The 14,260-nt window shown below is 46.2% G+C and overlaps 1 protein-coding gene across 1 annotated transcript in view; it reads right to left on the bottom strand.

Annotated features, from left to right (window-relative positions):
* Window positions 1-14,260, bottom strand: part of gpc6a (glypican 6a) — a 1,492,324-nt gene that overhangs the window by 15,491 nt on the left and 1,462,573 nt on the right. Inside the window, exon 7 of the mRNA XM_072476229.1 lies at window positions 11,385-11,521. Coding sequence (XP_072332330.1) covers window positions 11,385-11,521 — 137 coding nt within the window. The remainder of the gene's footprint in view (window positions 1-11,384; window positions 11,522-14,260) is intronic.

The raw sequence follows: 14,260 nt of genomic DNA, 5'->3' as shown, positions 1-14,260 counted from the left end.
GTGAGAACGGCAATGGGGCTGTCACCATAGCCTGTAGGCTAGTCCCCCTACAGGACGCCCTCTCTAATCTCTTCCACGCCGCTCCCTCCTCCCCTCCCATCCACTTACTCACCATTGAAATATTAGCGGCCCAATAATACTCACTTAGGCTCGGTAGTGCCAGCCCCCCCCTATCCCTGCTACGCTGTAAGAATCCCTTCCTCACTCTCGGGGTCTTCCCGGCCCACACAAAACCCATGATGCTCTTTTCAATCCTTTTAAAAAAAGCCTTCGTGATCACCACCGGGAGGCACTGAAACACAAAGAGGAATCTCGGGAGGACCACCATCTTAACCGCCTGCACCCTCCCTGCCAGTGACAGGGATACCATATCCCATCTCTTGAAATCCTCCTCCATTTGTTCCACCAACCGCGTTAAATTTAACCTATGCAATGTGCCCCAATTCTTGGCTATCTGGATCCCCAGGTAACGAAAGTCCCTTGTTACCTTCCTCAACGGTAGGTCCTCTATTTCTCTACTCTGCTCCCCTGGATGCACCACAAACAACTCACTTTTCCCCATGTTCAATTTATACCCTGAAAAATCCCCAAACTCCCCAAGTATCCGCATTATTTCTGGCATCCCCTCCGCCGGGTCTGCCACGTATAGTAGCAAATCGTCCGCCTACAAAGATACCCGGTGTTCTTCTCCTCCTCTAAGTACTCCCCTCCACTTCTTGGAACCCCTCAACGCTATCGCCAGGGGCTCAATCGCCAGTGCAAACAATAATGGGGACAGAGGGCATCCCTGCCTTGTCCCTCTATGGAGCCGAAAATATGCAGATCCCCATCCATTCGTGACCACGCTCGCCATCGGGGCCCTATACAACAGCTGCACCCATCTAACATACCCCTCTCCAAAACCAAATCTCCTCAACACCTCCCACAAATAATCCCACTCCACTCTATCAAATGCTTTCTCGGCATCCATCGCCAATACTATCTCCGTTTCCCCCTCTGGTGGGGCCATCATCATTACCCCTAACAGCCTCCGTATATTCGTGTTCAGCTGTCTCCCCTTCACAAACCCAGTTTGGTCCTCGTGGACCACCCCGGGACACATTCCTCTATTCTCATTGCCATTACCTTGGCCAGGATCTTGGCATCTACATTTAGGAGGGAAATAGGTCTATAGGACCCGCATTGTAGCGGGTCCTTTTCCTTCTTTAAGAGAAGCGATATTGTTGCTTCAGACATAGTCGGGGGCAGTTGTCCCCTTTCCTTTGCCTCATTAAAGGTCCTCGTCAATACCGGGGCGAGCAAGTCCACATATTTTCTATAGAATTCGACTGGGAATCCATCCGGTCCCGGGGCCTTTCCCGTCTGCATGCTCCTAATTCCTTTCACCACTTCTTCGACCTCGATCTGTGCTCCCAGTCCCACCCTTTCCTGCTCTTCCACCTTGGGAAATTCCAGCCGATCCAAGAAGCCCATCATTCTCTCCCTCCCATCCGGGGGTTGAGCTTCATATAATTTTTTATAAAATGTCTTGAACACTCCATTCACTCTCTCCGCTCCCCGCTCCATCTCTCCTTCCTCATCCCTCACTCCCCCTATTTCCCTCGCTGCCCCTCTATTCCTCAATTGGTGTGCCAGCAACCTGCTCGCCTTCTCCCCATATTCGTACTGTACACCCTGTGCCTTCCTCCATTGTGCCTCTGCAGTGCCCGTAGTCAGCAAGTCAAATTCTACATGTAGCCTTTGCCTTTCCCTGTACAGTCCCTCCTCCGGTGCTTCCGCATATTGTCTGTCCACCCTCAAAAGTTCTTGCAGCAACCGCTCCCGTTCCTTACTCTCCTGCTTCCCTTTATGTGCCCTTATTGATATCAGCTCCCCTCTAACCACCGCCTTCAACGCCTCCCAGACCACTCCCACCTGGACCTCCCCATTATCATTGAGTTCCAAGTACTTTTCAATGCACCCCCTCACCCTTAGACACACCCCCTCATCTGCCATTAGTCCCATGTCCGTTCTCCAGGGTGGGCGCCCTCCTGTTTCCTCCCCATCTCCAAGTCTACCCAGTGTGGAGCGTGATCCGAAATGGCTATAGCCGTATACTCCATTCCCCTCACCTTCGGGATCAACGCCCTTCCCAGCACAAAAAAGTCTATTCGTGAGTAGACTTTATGGACATAGGAGAAAAACGAGAACTCCTTACTCCTAGGTCTGCTAAATCTCCACGGGTCTACACCTCCCATCTGCTCCATAAAATCTTTAAGTACCTTGGCTGCTGCCGGCCTCCTTCCAGTCCTGGACTTCGACCTATCCAGCCCTGGTTCCAACACCGTATTAAAATCTCCCCCCATTATCAGCTTTCCCATCTCTAGGTCCGGAATGCGTCCTAGCATCCGCCTCATAAAATTGGCATCATCCCAGTTCGGGGCATATACGTTTCCCAAAACCACCGTCTCCCCCTGTAGTTTGCCACTCACCATCACGTATCTGCCCCCGTTATCCGCCACTATAGTCTTTGCCTCGAACATTACCCGCTTCCCCACTAATATAACCACCCCCCTGTTTTTCGCATCCAGCCCCGAATGGAACACCTGCCCCACCCATCCTTTGCGTAGCCTAACCTGGTCTATCAGTTTCAGGTACGTTTCCTGTAACATAACCACATCTGCCTTAAGTTTCTTAAGGTGTGCGAGTACCCGTGCCCTCTTTATCGGCCCGTTCAGCCCTCTCACGTTCCACATGATCAGCCGGGTTGGGGGGCTTCCTACCCCCCCCCCTTGTCGATTAGCCATCCCCTTTTTCCAGCTCCTCACCCGGCTCCCACGCAGCTGTATCTCCCCCAGGTGGTGCCCCCCCGCCCATCCCCTCCCATACCAGCTCCCCCCTCTCCCCAGCAGCAGCAACCCAGTAATTCCCCCCTCCCACCCCCCCCGCTAGATCCCCCGCTAGCGTAATTACTCCCCCCATGTTGCTCCCAGAAGTCAGCAAACTCTGGCTGACCTCGGCTTCCCCCCGTGACCACGGCTCGCACCGTGCGACGCCCCCTCCTTCCTGCTTCTCTATTCCCGCCATGATTATCATAGCGCGGGAACCAAGCCCGCGCTTCTCCCTTGGCCCCGCCCCCAATGGCCAACGCCCCATCTCCTCCACCTCCCCTCCTCCCCCCATCACCACCTGTGGAAGAGAGAAAAGTTACCACATCGCAGGATTAGTACATAAAACTCCTCTTTCCCCCCTTTTTAACCCCCCTCTTTGCCCCCCACATTCGCCCCACCACTTTGTTCAAACGTTCTTTTTAATAACCCGCTCATTCCAGTTTTTCTTCCACAATAAAAGTCCACGCTTCATCCGCCGTCTCAAAGTAGTGGTGCCTCCCTCGATATGTGACCCACAGTCTTGCCGGTTGCAGCATTGCAAATTTTATCTTCTTTTTATGAAGCACCACCTTGGCCCGATTAAAGCTCGCCCTCCTTCTCGCCACCTCCGCACTCCAGTCTTGATAAACGCGGATCACCGCGTTCTCCCATTTACTGCTCCGAGTTTTCTTTGCCCATCTAAGGACCATTTCTCTATCCTTAAAACGGAGGAATCTCACCACTATGGCTTTGGGAATTTCTCCTGCTCTCGGTCCTCGCGCCATCACTCGGTATGCTCCCTCCACCTCCAACGGACCCGCCGGGGCCTCCGCTCCCATTAACGAGTGCAGCATCGTGCTCACATATGCCCCGACGTCCGCTCCCTCCGCACCTTCAGGAAGACCAAGAATCCTCAGGTTGTTCCTCCTTGCGTTGTTCTCCAGTGCCTCCAACCTTTCCACACATCGTTTCTGATGTGCCTCATGCGTCTCCGTCTTCACCACCAGGCCCTGTATGTCGTCCTCATTCTCGGCTGCCTTTGCCTTCACGACCCGAAGCTCCTGCTCCTGGGTCTTTTGTTCCTCCTTTAGCCCTTCGATCGCCTGTAGTATCGGGGCCAACAGCTCTTTCTTCATTTCCTTTTTGAGCTCTTCCACACAGCATTTCAAGAACTCTTGTTGTTCAGGGCCCCATGTTAAACTGCCACCTTCCGACCCCATCTTGGTTTTTGCTTGCCTTCCTTGCCGCTGTTCTAAAGGATCCACTGCAATCCGGCCACTTTTTCCATCCGTATCCAGGGAGGATTCCCTTCTGGTTTACCGCACAGTGTTTTTAGCCGTCAAAATTGCCGTTGGGGCTCCTATCAAGAGCCCAAAAGTCCGTTTCACCGGGAGCTGCCGAAACGTGCGACTCAGCTGGTCATCGCCGCACCCGGAAGTCCTTTATGCCACTGTTAACACCTGCCTTAGTCTTTACCACTCCCTTTGTCTTGACACCTTTGTCAATCTCTCCTGAGCTCCCACTTATCCCTGACCTTCTATTTTGCTCCACCTGCTTCACTCCCTCTCTTCAATAGTAAAATACCCATATTTCTACTCCTCTTCAGTTCTGTAGAGTCATATGGACTTGAAACATTAACTCTGTTTCTCTCTTCATAGATGCTGCCGGACCGAATAAGTTTTTCTCCCATTTTCTGTTTTTATTTTATAATAGCCCAAATTTGGATTGGTTAAGCATCGCTGAATGTTCTTAACCTCAAAGGGAAGACAGCGTTTGGCATCACTGAGGGGCTCAGGCTGAAGTCAGGGATGGGGTTGAAAGGATCAAAAATTACAGTATGCTGCTGCCTAATCTTCCTTCTCACATCCCACTCCCATTCATTCCACCATCTCTTCTGACATGCAGCTAATGGAAGAGGACGTAAACATGCATCTCTTGCTTTTTCCCTTTCCCTCACCACAACCTTAATTCATACCTTTCTCCTTTCAGTTACCCAAGAATGGCAACCTGTGGCCCCATCTTCAACTGCAGCATAAGCAGAAACCCCCTAATGTGTGGTGCTGCAGTCGAACCTCAGACTGAAGCCATGAAAGCTCAGACTTTTCTTATTCAGGCTTAGCTTGTTGTCAGGTAAAATTGTTGCCACGCAGAATCAGACTGCTGCCATCATAACTATGGAAACCAGTGTTCAAGGGGGTTTGCAGGATTTCACAGCAACCGGTCCTCCAGCACATTACTAGGATTGTTGAAGTACCACCTTGCAAGTGTGACCTTGCACTATAGACCAGTGTTCTTCAAACCTTTTTTCCGGGGACCCAACCGGCTGACTTTCGGGACCCAACCCGCCCGACCTTCACGACCCACGCCGGCTGACCTGACCGACCCACCATTTTCTCTTACCTTGTTTGCTGCTGATAAAAATGGAGGAAATGGATTTGGGTCCCTTTGGCCCTCGTACACGCTCCTCCAATGGAACCTGTTGGATGAAGGTGAAGCCTTCCGGTGTCGGAAAGTATGGAGTCTCCATACTCCAGGGGCTGGTTTAGCACACTGGGCTAAATCGCTGGCTTTTAAAGCAGACCAAGGCAGGCCAGCAGCACGTTTCAATTCCTGTACCAGCCTCCCCGAACAGGCCCCGGAATGTGGCGACTAGGGGCTTTTCACAGTAACTTCATTTGTAGCCTACTTGTGACAATAAGCCATTTTCATTTTCATTTTCATTTCATCTGTCCAAAGTTCTGCATTTTTTTTCCATAAAAGTTTATTAAATAACCCCCCCCCCCGAACTTGTAAAAAAAGATGAATAAAATAAATGAAAAAAAATTTAATGGATAAAATAAATGAATAAACCCCCACCCCGAACTTGTAAAACAAAAAGCTGCAACAGTTTAAAAATGTACGCAATGTGGCCGAATTGTTTTTACACATTTGCGGCCATCTTAAAGGCCGCTTGCAGCCGCCGTAATTAAAAGCCGGCTGCTGCGTGGGGATTTGCGCGATCGGGAGCTCCGCGAAGGATGGCTCCGCGACCCTCCCGACACCCGCCTGTGACCCACCCGCGGGTCGCGTCCCGAGTGTGAAGAACACTGCTGTAGACAATGGACCAGCTGACCTTACTCAGGAAGACAGCTTTCACCCACCCACCAAAGCCCTTACTGTTACCAGGCGATTAGTTAGTCCAGACTCCTACTGCCCATTCTGAGGTGCTACAGTCCAAAATCAGGACAAAGATGCTCATGGTCATCTCTCAAGAAATAAATCAGCAACTACTCCAATCCCTGCAACAGGGGAGTGCAGGAGCACTCGGATAGACATAGATCCATGGTTGACAGACACTAAAGAAACATGCAGTGATGAATAACCTCATGGTAGGTTGTTGCAAAAAGTTAAATCTCAAGGAATCCAGGTTGAGGTAGCCTATTGGATACAAAATTGGCTTGGCGATCGAAGCTAAAGGGTGGTTGTGGAGGGTTGTTTTTCAAACTGGAGGCCTGTGGCTAGCAGTGTGCATCAGGGATCGGTGCTGGGTCCACTGTTATTTGTTATATATATTAATGATTTGGATGAGAATTTAGGAAGCACGGTTAGTAAGTTTGTAGATGACACCAAGATTGATGGCATAGTGGATAGTGAAGAAGGTTATATAAGATTGCAACTGGATCTTGACCAATTGGGCCAGTGGGCCGATGAATGGCAGATGGAGTTTAATTTGGATAAATGTGAGGTGATGCATTTTGGTAGATCAAATCAGGGCAGGACCTACTCAGTTAATGGTAGGGAGTTGGGGAGAGTTACAGAACAAAGAGATCTCAGGGTACAGGTTCATAGCTCCTTGAAGGTGGAGCCGCAGGTAGACAGGGTGGTGAAGAAGGCATTCAGCATGCTAGGTTTTATTGGTCAGAATATTGAATACAGGAGTTGGGGCGTCTTGTTGAAGTTGTCCAAGACATTGGTAAACTGGAGTACATGGAACACATGGAATACTGTGTTCAGTTCTGGTTACCCTGTTATAGGAAGGATATTGTTAAACTAGAAAGATTACAGAAGAGATTTACGAAGATGTTACCAGGACTTGATGGTCTGAGTTATAAGGAGAGGCTGGATAGGCTGGGACTTTTTTCCCTGGAGCGTAAGAGGCTTGGGGGTGATCTTATCGACATCTATAAATTAATGAGGGGCATAGGTCATAGGTAGATAGTCAATATCTTTTCTTAAATTTAGAGGCGTCCAGAACTAGAGGGCATAGGTTTAAGGTGAGAGGGGAGAGGTACAAAAGAGACCAGAGGGGAAATTCCTTCACACAGATGGTGGTGAGCATCTGGAATGAACTGCCAGAGGCAGTGGTAGAGGAGGGTACAATTTTTTCCTTTAAAAAACAGTCAGACAGTTACATGGGAAGGGTGGATATAGAGGGATGTGGGCTAAATCCGGGCACGTGGGACTAGATTAGTGATAGAAACTGGGCGGTATGGACAAGCTGGGCCAATGGGCTTGTTTCCATGCTGTAAACATCTATGACTCTATGAATTTAGCAATGTGACCAAGAGGATGCTGTGGTGGCCAGTAACTGAGGGAAGGTGGGGTGTGGCACTCTTGGTGAATGGAGAATTGTGTTCACTTGCAGCATAGTTGGATGAGTTGATCAACAATAACCCAGACAGAAAATGTTTGAGTTGCCTCACCGCTCCCCCTCCTTCAACGTGATCTTCTTACTCCTCAGCTAGTTGCCATGTAGCAGAGGGCAAGAACTATGCCCTCATGATGATGAGGTTGTGCGGAATAGGACAAACAATCACAAATCTCGGCATGTCAAATGGTACAGACTTTCTAGAGCAGTCCATACAGCAGAATCAGCCCCCAATGATCGCCCTTATGAGAGTTTGAGTGGGAGTGATTTTCATTATATGTGTGCTGCCTCCGTGTCAATGGATAGACCAATGGACTCCTGTGGTACATCTCAGAATTGACATGTGATTCCTTGCAAAGCAATCTGCGTGCAATCAATGGCCCCCACACCAGATGGAAGCCTGCAATCCTGTGAGGTCGTAAGTTTGTGCTGCCAACTTCTCCATTGCCGGGTGAAAGGTCACAACCTGAGCCACCCACTCTGTTTCTCGCTCCACAGATCCTGCCTGACCTGCTGAGTATTTCCAGCATGTTCTCTCTTTATTATAGAATAAAAAGCAGTCAACTCTCTTGGAGTTCAGGACTCAGTGACCTCATTTATGCAATAATGGATGGTATATAAGAACATACAAATTAGGAGCAAGGAGTAGGCCATTCAGCCCCCTCAAACCTGATCAGCTGAGATCATGGTTGATCTGAGTGTGACCTCCACTTTCATGTCTACCCCCTGTACTTATTGACTCCCTGGTCAATCAAGAATCTATCTAACTCAGCCTTGAAAATATTCAATGACCCTGCTTCCACTGGTCTCTCGGGAAGAGAATTCCACAGACCAATGATCCTCTAAGAAAAAGATTCTCCTCAGCTCTGTCTATTTTTATTATTTTTACACTGTGTTCACTAGTTCTAGTTCTTCTACATGCGGAGATATCCTCTCAGCATCAACCTCGTCAATTCCCCTCAGCATCTCAAATGTTTCAATAAGATTACCTTTCATTCTTCCAATCTCCACAGGATACATCCCCAACCTTTCCTCGCAAGATAACCCCTTCATCCCAGGAGATGTTGAAAATGCTGCCTGTTCTAGCCTGAAAGGAACCCGGTGCATAAAGGTGCAAGGCTTTATACAATGCTGTCCATACCCTTCACTGAGGCTGCGTATCTGATTGCAGCAAGTGGCAGATTTCAGTGAGGACCTCCTTAATGAAATGAGGATGCCTGAAATTCCTCAATGAGGTTCAGGTAGGGAATTATTCCCTGAACAATCTAGGGAGAAATCACCTCCTGTAAAGTGCCCATCTATCCTTCCTCCTCCTTCCAGCGGCTTGTTGTCTTTTGTGTCGCCTCTGCTCATTCTCTCTCTCAGGTTCTGGTCCAAGGAGGATGCAAACTATTAAATTCATGCCTGGAGCAAGTGATTTGTGCAGAATCCTTAAAGTCAGGTAAAGTCCTTCGGCACATTCCAGACCATTCCTTGTGGAGGATGGCCTCAACCGGGATATTGGGTTCATGTCACTTTATATGTAACCCCCACCATACTGCCCCGGTTTGCAGAATCCTACAAACTGTTCTGGCTTGAGACAATTCACACTTCGATTACCTGTGATTATCACTCCTCCACTCACACTGTTTGTTATGTAAAGACTTGTTTACCTGTAAAGACTCACATCCTAACAATTCTTCACATTCCAATCTGTGATTATCTTGCAATTTTGTCTCTCCTACATTTGCTGTGATTGTGAACCTGCCTCCACTTCACCTGATGAAGGAGCAGCGCTCCGAAAGCTTGTGATTTCAAATAAATCTATTCGACTTTAACCTGGTGTTGTGAAACTTCTTATTGTAGACTTCAGCAACTTTAAATACCTCTCCATCAAGCAATTGTACAAATGCAGCAAGAAACAGTTGAAATCAATTATAACCCCAGAGAAGTTGATAATGCCTTATAATAGCTGCAAGGTGGCTCCCTCCTGTTGCTGAATGTTCAGCTATGTGAAGTTAGGAGAGGGTGCTAACTGGAGAATTGTGGTCTAAAATACCTGTGTTACACACTGTCAGACGTCAAGATCTTCCTTCTCGGCACAATTCTGGCAGACGCTCTCTGCGCCCTTAGGCCCTCACTAAATGGCATCATGGGCAGCTCACACCAGAGATGATATCATAGAGGCAAAATGGTATATCTCGGCTGAAAATCTGTGCCCTAATGAGCCACATTTTGTGGACTGTATCTATGATTTTTATTTTTAGAAATTTAAAGTACCCAGTTTGTTTTTTTTCCAATTAAGGGGCAATTTAGCATGGCCAATCCACCTATTATGTACATCTTTGGGTTGTGGGGGTGAGACACACGCAGACATGGGGAGAATGTGTAAACTCCACATGGACAGTGACCCGGGGCTGGGATCGAACCCGAGTCCTCGCAGCCGTGAGACTGTATATTCTTCAACTAGTTATCTTTTAACACAACCTGTGATACTGAAGGAGAGAACAAATTCCTATAAAGCAATTAAAAAAAAGATAAAATTCAAAATTTACCGAACCCTGTACAGAGTCATTGAGCATTAAAAAGGAGATATTTCAACTGGAAGACCTCTCTCAGTGTGATCACAAAACCGTCCTCGGCTGGGTATAGATTTTCTGAAGTCAGAACTTAAAGCCATTTTAGAATTGGAACGGAAAGTGTGTAATCAAACAACAGGATTCTGAGACTCACATAAAAACTACAAACCTCTGCTACATCTTCTGATTTTTCTGAACCAGCTGGATAATACTATAGTTTACCATGCACATCAACTCATTTCTTGCCTCCAATGTGATCTCCCTCCTCTCCTGAAGCTATTGTCTAGCTGGGATTGGTTTCCAGGGGTCTGCCAGCCGTCTGCGGCCAAGGGGCTATTTCTTAATGTGTGAGTCGAGTGTGCCAATAGGCTTTTTGACCAAGGGCTTTCAAAGCCAAGTCCATGATCTGTCCCTGCTGTGATCTGCATGCATAACTCCTTTCCAGCAACAGGCCAACAGATTATGACCAGGATCCCAAATTAATATTCCCCACCACACAATCCCAAAAAGGTGGTGTCAAGCATGGCATTCCCATGACTATCCCAGCTGAGATCAACTACATCAGCACAGACCAGAGATCAAAACTGATTTAGTACACATTGCATAGCACAATTTATTTTAAAAGTCAACATGGAAGATTTTTTTCACTCTTCCATTTTTAAAATGATGGGGATATGCTATATTAATTTTTAGTTCATTAGGAACTTTTAAGTAAATTTAGATACTCATGCCCTACATTTCCATAATGTCACAGTTGCTTCTACATTAAAGGCAAAGGGGAAGGTTAGATATGCAGAAGATTAATACTGGACGAAGGTGAGCAGGACTATATGAGGTATTGCCCTTAATGGGCTCTAGATGTGCTGAGGGGGCATTAATGGCACTACTGATCAGGATGGGATAATATTAAAGTTAACTTTATGAGGAAACCTGGACACCAATAACAAATAATATGACAGATATCCAAAACTTTATGTTTGTAATAAAGGGGCTAATTAACTTAACTGTATTTTATAGTAAAACCCATCTTTATCACCCAGTATAACATGGGGAATAATGGTTTGCCAAGCAATGCATAATGTTCTGCATTATTTAGCACATTAATTAATTGTGAGTTCAACCTGACTCATTACTATTCTTCTTCGTCCTGAAATAACATTGTCATCATCAAGAATTTCCAAACTGGAACTAATTGGCTCATTGAAGATTTATCGCCACTGCACACTAGACAGCTCCCAGCACTGTCCTTACACCAGCAACATGCAGCAGTTGCTGTCACCCAGTCTGACCACCGGTTTGTGAATGAGCCAGTTGCAGGTTCCTGAATGTCTGCTCCATTGTGTGGCTCACCTGCCCTTTGTGTGTCCATTCCAGCAATCCTCTTCCTCAGGCACCCCAGCTATAACATTACCATCACTACAAATATTGTTCGGCAATGTGGACCAGAACTTCTTAGCCAACTTCAATTTCCCTTTGACGTCGGTAATCTGAAGATGACATGAGAGAAAAGAAGATCTTAGTTATCAATGTCAGCCAAACAGGGTCGTAAAAGATAAAATGGGAATGACAGCGATAATATTACAATAAACTTCAATAAGAATGAGTGACACGTTCGGATTCAAAACCTACCTTTCCATCTGTCAGTGTACAGAAATTTTTACTTTGTTTCATCTTAACAGCTAATCTCCATTGACAAAACATAACTGAGTCAAGTTGTTTTTTAAAAGTCATAAAAAGACTGCAATAATATTGTTACATTGGAATATGGTGCGTATATAATTATTTCTGCAATGATACTAAAGTTGAAGATTTTTATTCAAAAGAGGCATTAATAGGCACATAAATCTATCTCCTCAGTTCATTCCACTGACAAGGGAAAATTTAACAGCTATAGCTTGGAAGGTTCAAGGAAACAATCATTCATCTCAAGTATTCTCTATCCAATGCTGGTTGGAAATTGTATCTGAGCATTTAGTGTAATGGTCTAGATTGTATTCTTTGTCAAATAATCTGATGTAACGTACATAACCCTGAGATAGGCAGAAGTATCGTATTCCCATTACGTCAAAGCTTGGATTTATTCTCGGGTGGAAGGGCAGGTTGTTCTGTCTTTGTAATTAATAAGCTGTGAAATCTGAAGGTCTGTGGAAACTTTATTTCGATACGTCATTGAAAAGATGTTTTTCAGCTCTGCACATCTGATCGTCTGGGCATTTTGACTCACCAAGGAACAAAGCTGTCACTAACAGATTTTGGAAGTGGAAAAATGCACCCCTGTGACAAACTGTACAGCTGTGACCTTTTTTAAATAAGTCAGCAGTCAGAACGTGTTTCGATCTTGTGTGCTCACCTAAGTGGAACAAATAGAAACACTAATTGTTTCAAGTTATCCATAGCCATTTCACATTCATGCTTTCATTGAGCACCAGGAAATGTAAGGGAGGGTGAAAGGAGGGTTTCCATTCAGAGACCATTCCCCAATAAAAACATTATTGACAAAATCTGCACAATCATCGGGAGATGCTACTAAAATGATGTTTTTTCGTAAATGTGGAAAAGTAATTGGACACGGCTCAAAGCATCTTGCTGGTTATTCAGTTACTCTGGTTTGATGGCAAAGCTGTTCATAGCTTCTGTCAATTGTACATGATGTGCGGGAGTCAAATGCAGTCCTTGCTTCCTAGTATGGAAAAATGTCATATTGGTTTGACTGGCAGCTTTGTTGACCACAAAGTTCAGAAATCTCTCCGTGGTAAAGTGATTTAATGAAACAATGGTTTGACTCAGCTCTGCTAATGATGATAAAAGAAAATCTGAAGTTAATTTTAACTAATTTGTCTACTATGGGGTAGCACGCAGCACAGTGCTAAGCACTTTTGCTTCACGGCTCCAGCGTCCCAGGTTCGATTCCCGGCTTGGGTCACTGTCTGTGCGGAGTCTGCACATCCTCCCCGTGTCTGCGTGGGTTTCCTCCGGGTGTTCCGGTTTCCTCCCACAGTCCAAAGATGTGCAGGTTAGGTGGATTGGCCATGCTAAATTGCTTTTAGTGTCCAGAAAGTTTAGGAGTGGTTACTGGGTTACAGGGATAGGGTGGAAGTGTGGGCTTCGGTAGGGTGCTCTTTCCAAGGGCCGGTGCGGACTCGATGGGCCGAATGGCTTCCACCTGCATTATAAATTCTATGATTCTACGATTAAAACCTGAACTCCTTGATGGTGCAGCATTGGGGTGCAGCACCATATATTTTTCAAACATAATTTAATTGAATTAATTTTTAGGAAGGAATATGAACATACAGTATTTTCCACCCCTTCCCACCGGTGGGATCATCCGGGCCCACCGAAGTTGAACTGTGCTGCGGATTTCCCGGTGGCGGAACAGGCGAGCCATGGGAATTGCCGTTGACTTTAATGGGATGGGAAGATCCCACTGGCGGCCAATGGTGAGCAGCCTCCGCCACGGGAAAATTATTGAATGTAACACGGGTGCCAAGTCAATGTTCTGAGGAGGCGCTGAGTTCAGGGTGACTCACTGCCCAAGAATCCATTTACTATTCTACTTTGTTGAAAATGCACTGGACTGCCTACTCTTCGATTCCTGCGACATGGGCTTGGATAAATACATTGGTAGCACACAAGCAAGTATATTCAAGAACTTTTGATGTGATCGCTATCTGTTCCAACCAATTATACTCATGAAGTTCTCCAAGGAATATTGCTGACACTAACAATGAGTCCAATGCCAAATCCCATGTCTTACAAATAGGAAATCACAGTATATAACACCAAATGCTTTTTTCTCACTAACACATGCTCTGCTGAAAGTTAAGTCTCAGTTACCGCACACACGGATAAACATTCATTAGCAATCTATTCCTTTTGACACCTTTTTACTGAAAGGTATCTCTGACCCCTCATTTAGAAGCTTTCTCTCTTTAATCCTTTAGGCTTTTCCAATTCTTTTTGTCACTTGGTATTTTTTATTTTACAAAAGGTTCGCTCCTCTGATGTGAAATAATTAGTTGGTATATATGAATTGCTGTTAACTCCCAGATATGTGAAAATTGAAGACCTTTTCTCCCAAATAAATATCTGAATTCCACACAGCGACCTTTCCTTCTGGTTGTATTTAACGGTTTCATGTTGGTGTGAAGCAGCTTGCACTTCACACTGACACTAGTGTATATCCAGTGTTTAGACCTGACCAAATTTTCGGAACAATGTCCTTG

This window comes from Scyliorhinus torazame, chromosome 15 (genome assembly GCF_047496885.1).
Source record: "Scyliorhinus torazame isolate Kashiwa2021f chromosome 15, sScyTor2.1, whole genome shotgun sequence".
Taxonomy (NCBI): Eukaryota; Metazoa; Chordata; class Chondrichthyes; order Carcharhiniformes; family Scyliorhinidae; genus Scyliorhinus; species Scyliorhinus torazame.
This window is presented reverse-complemented; position numbering and strand designations above follow the sequence as displayed.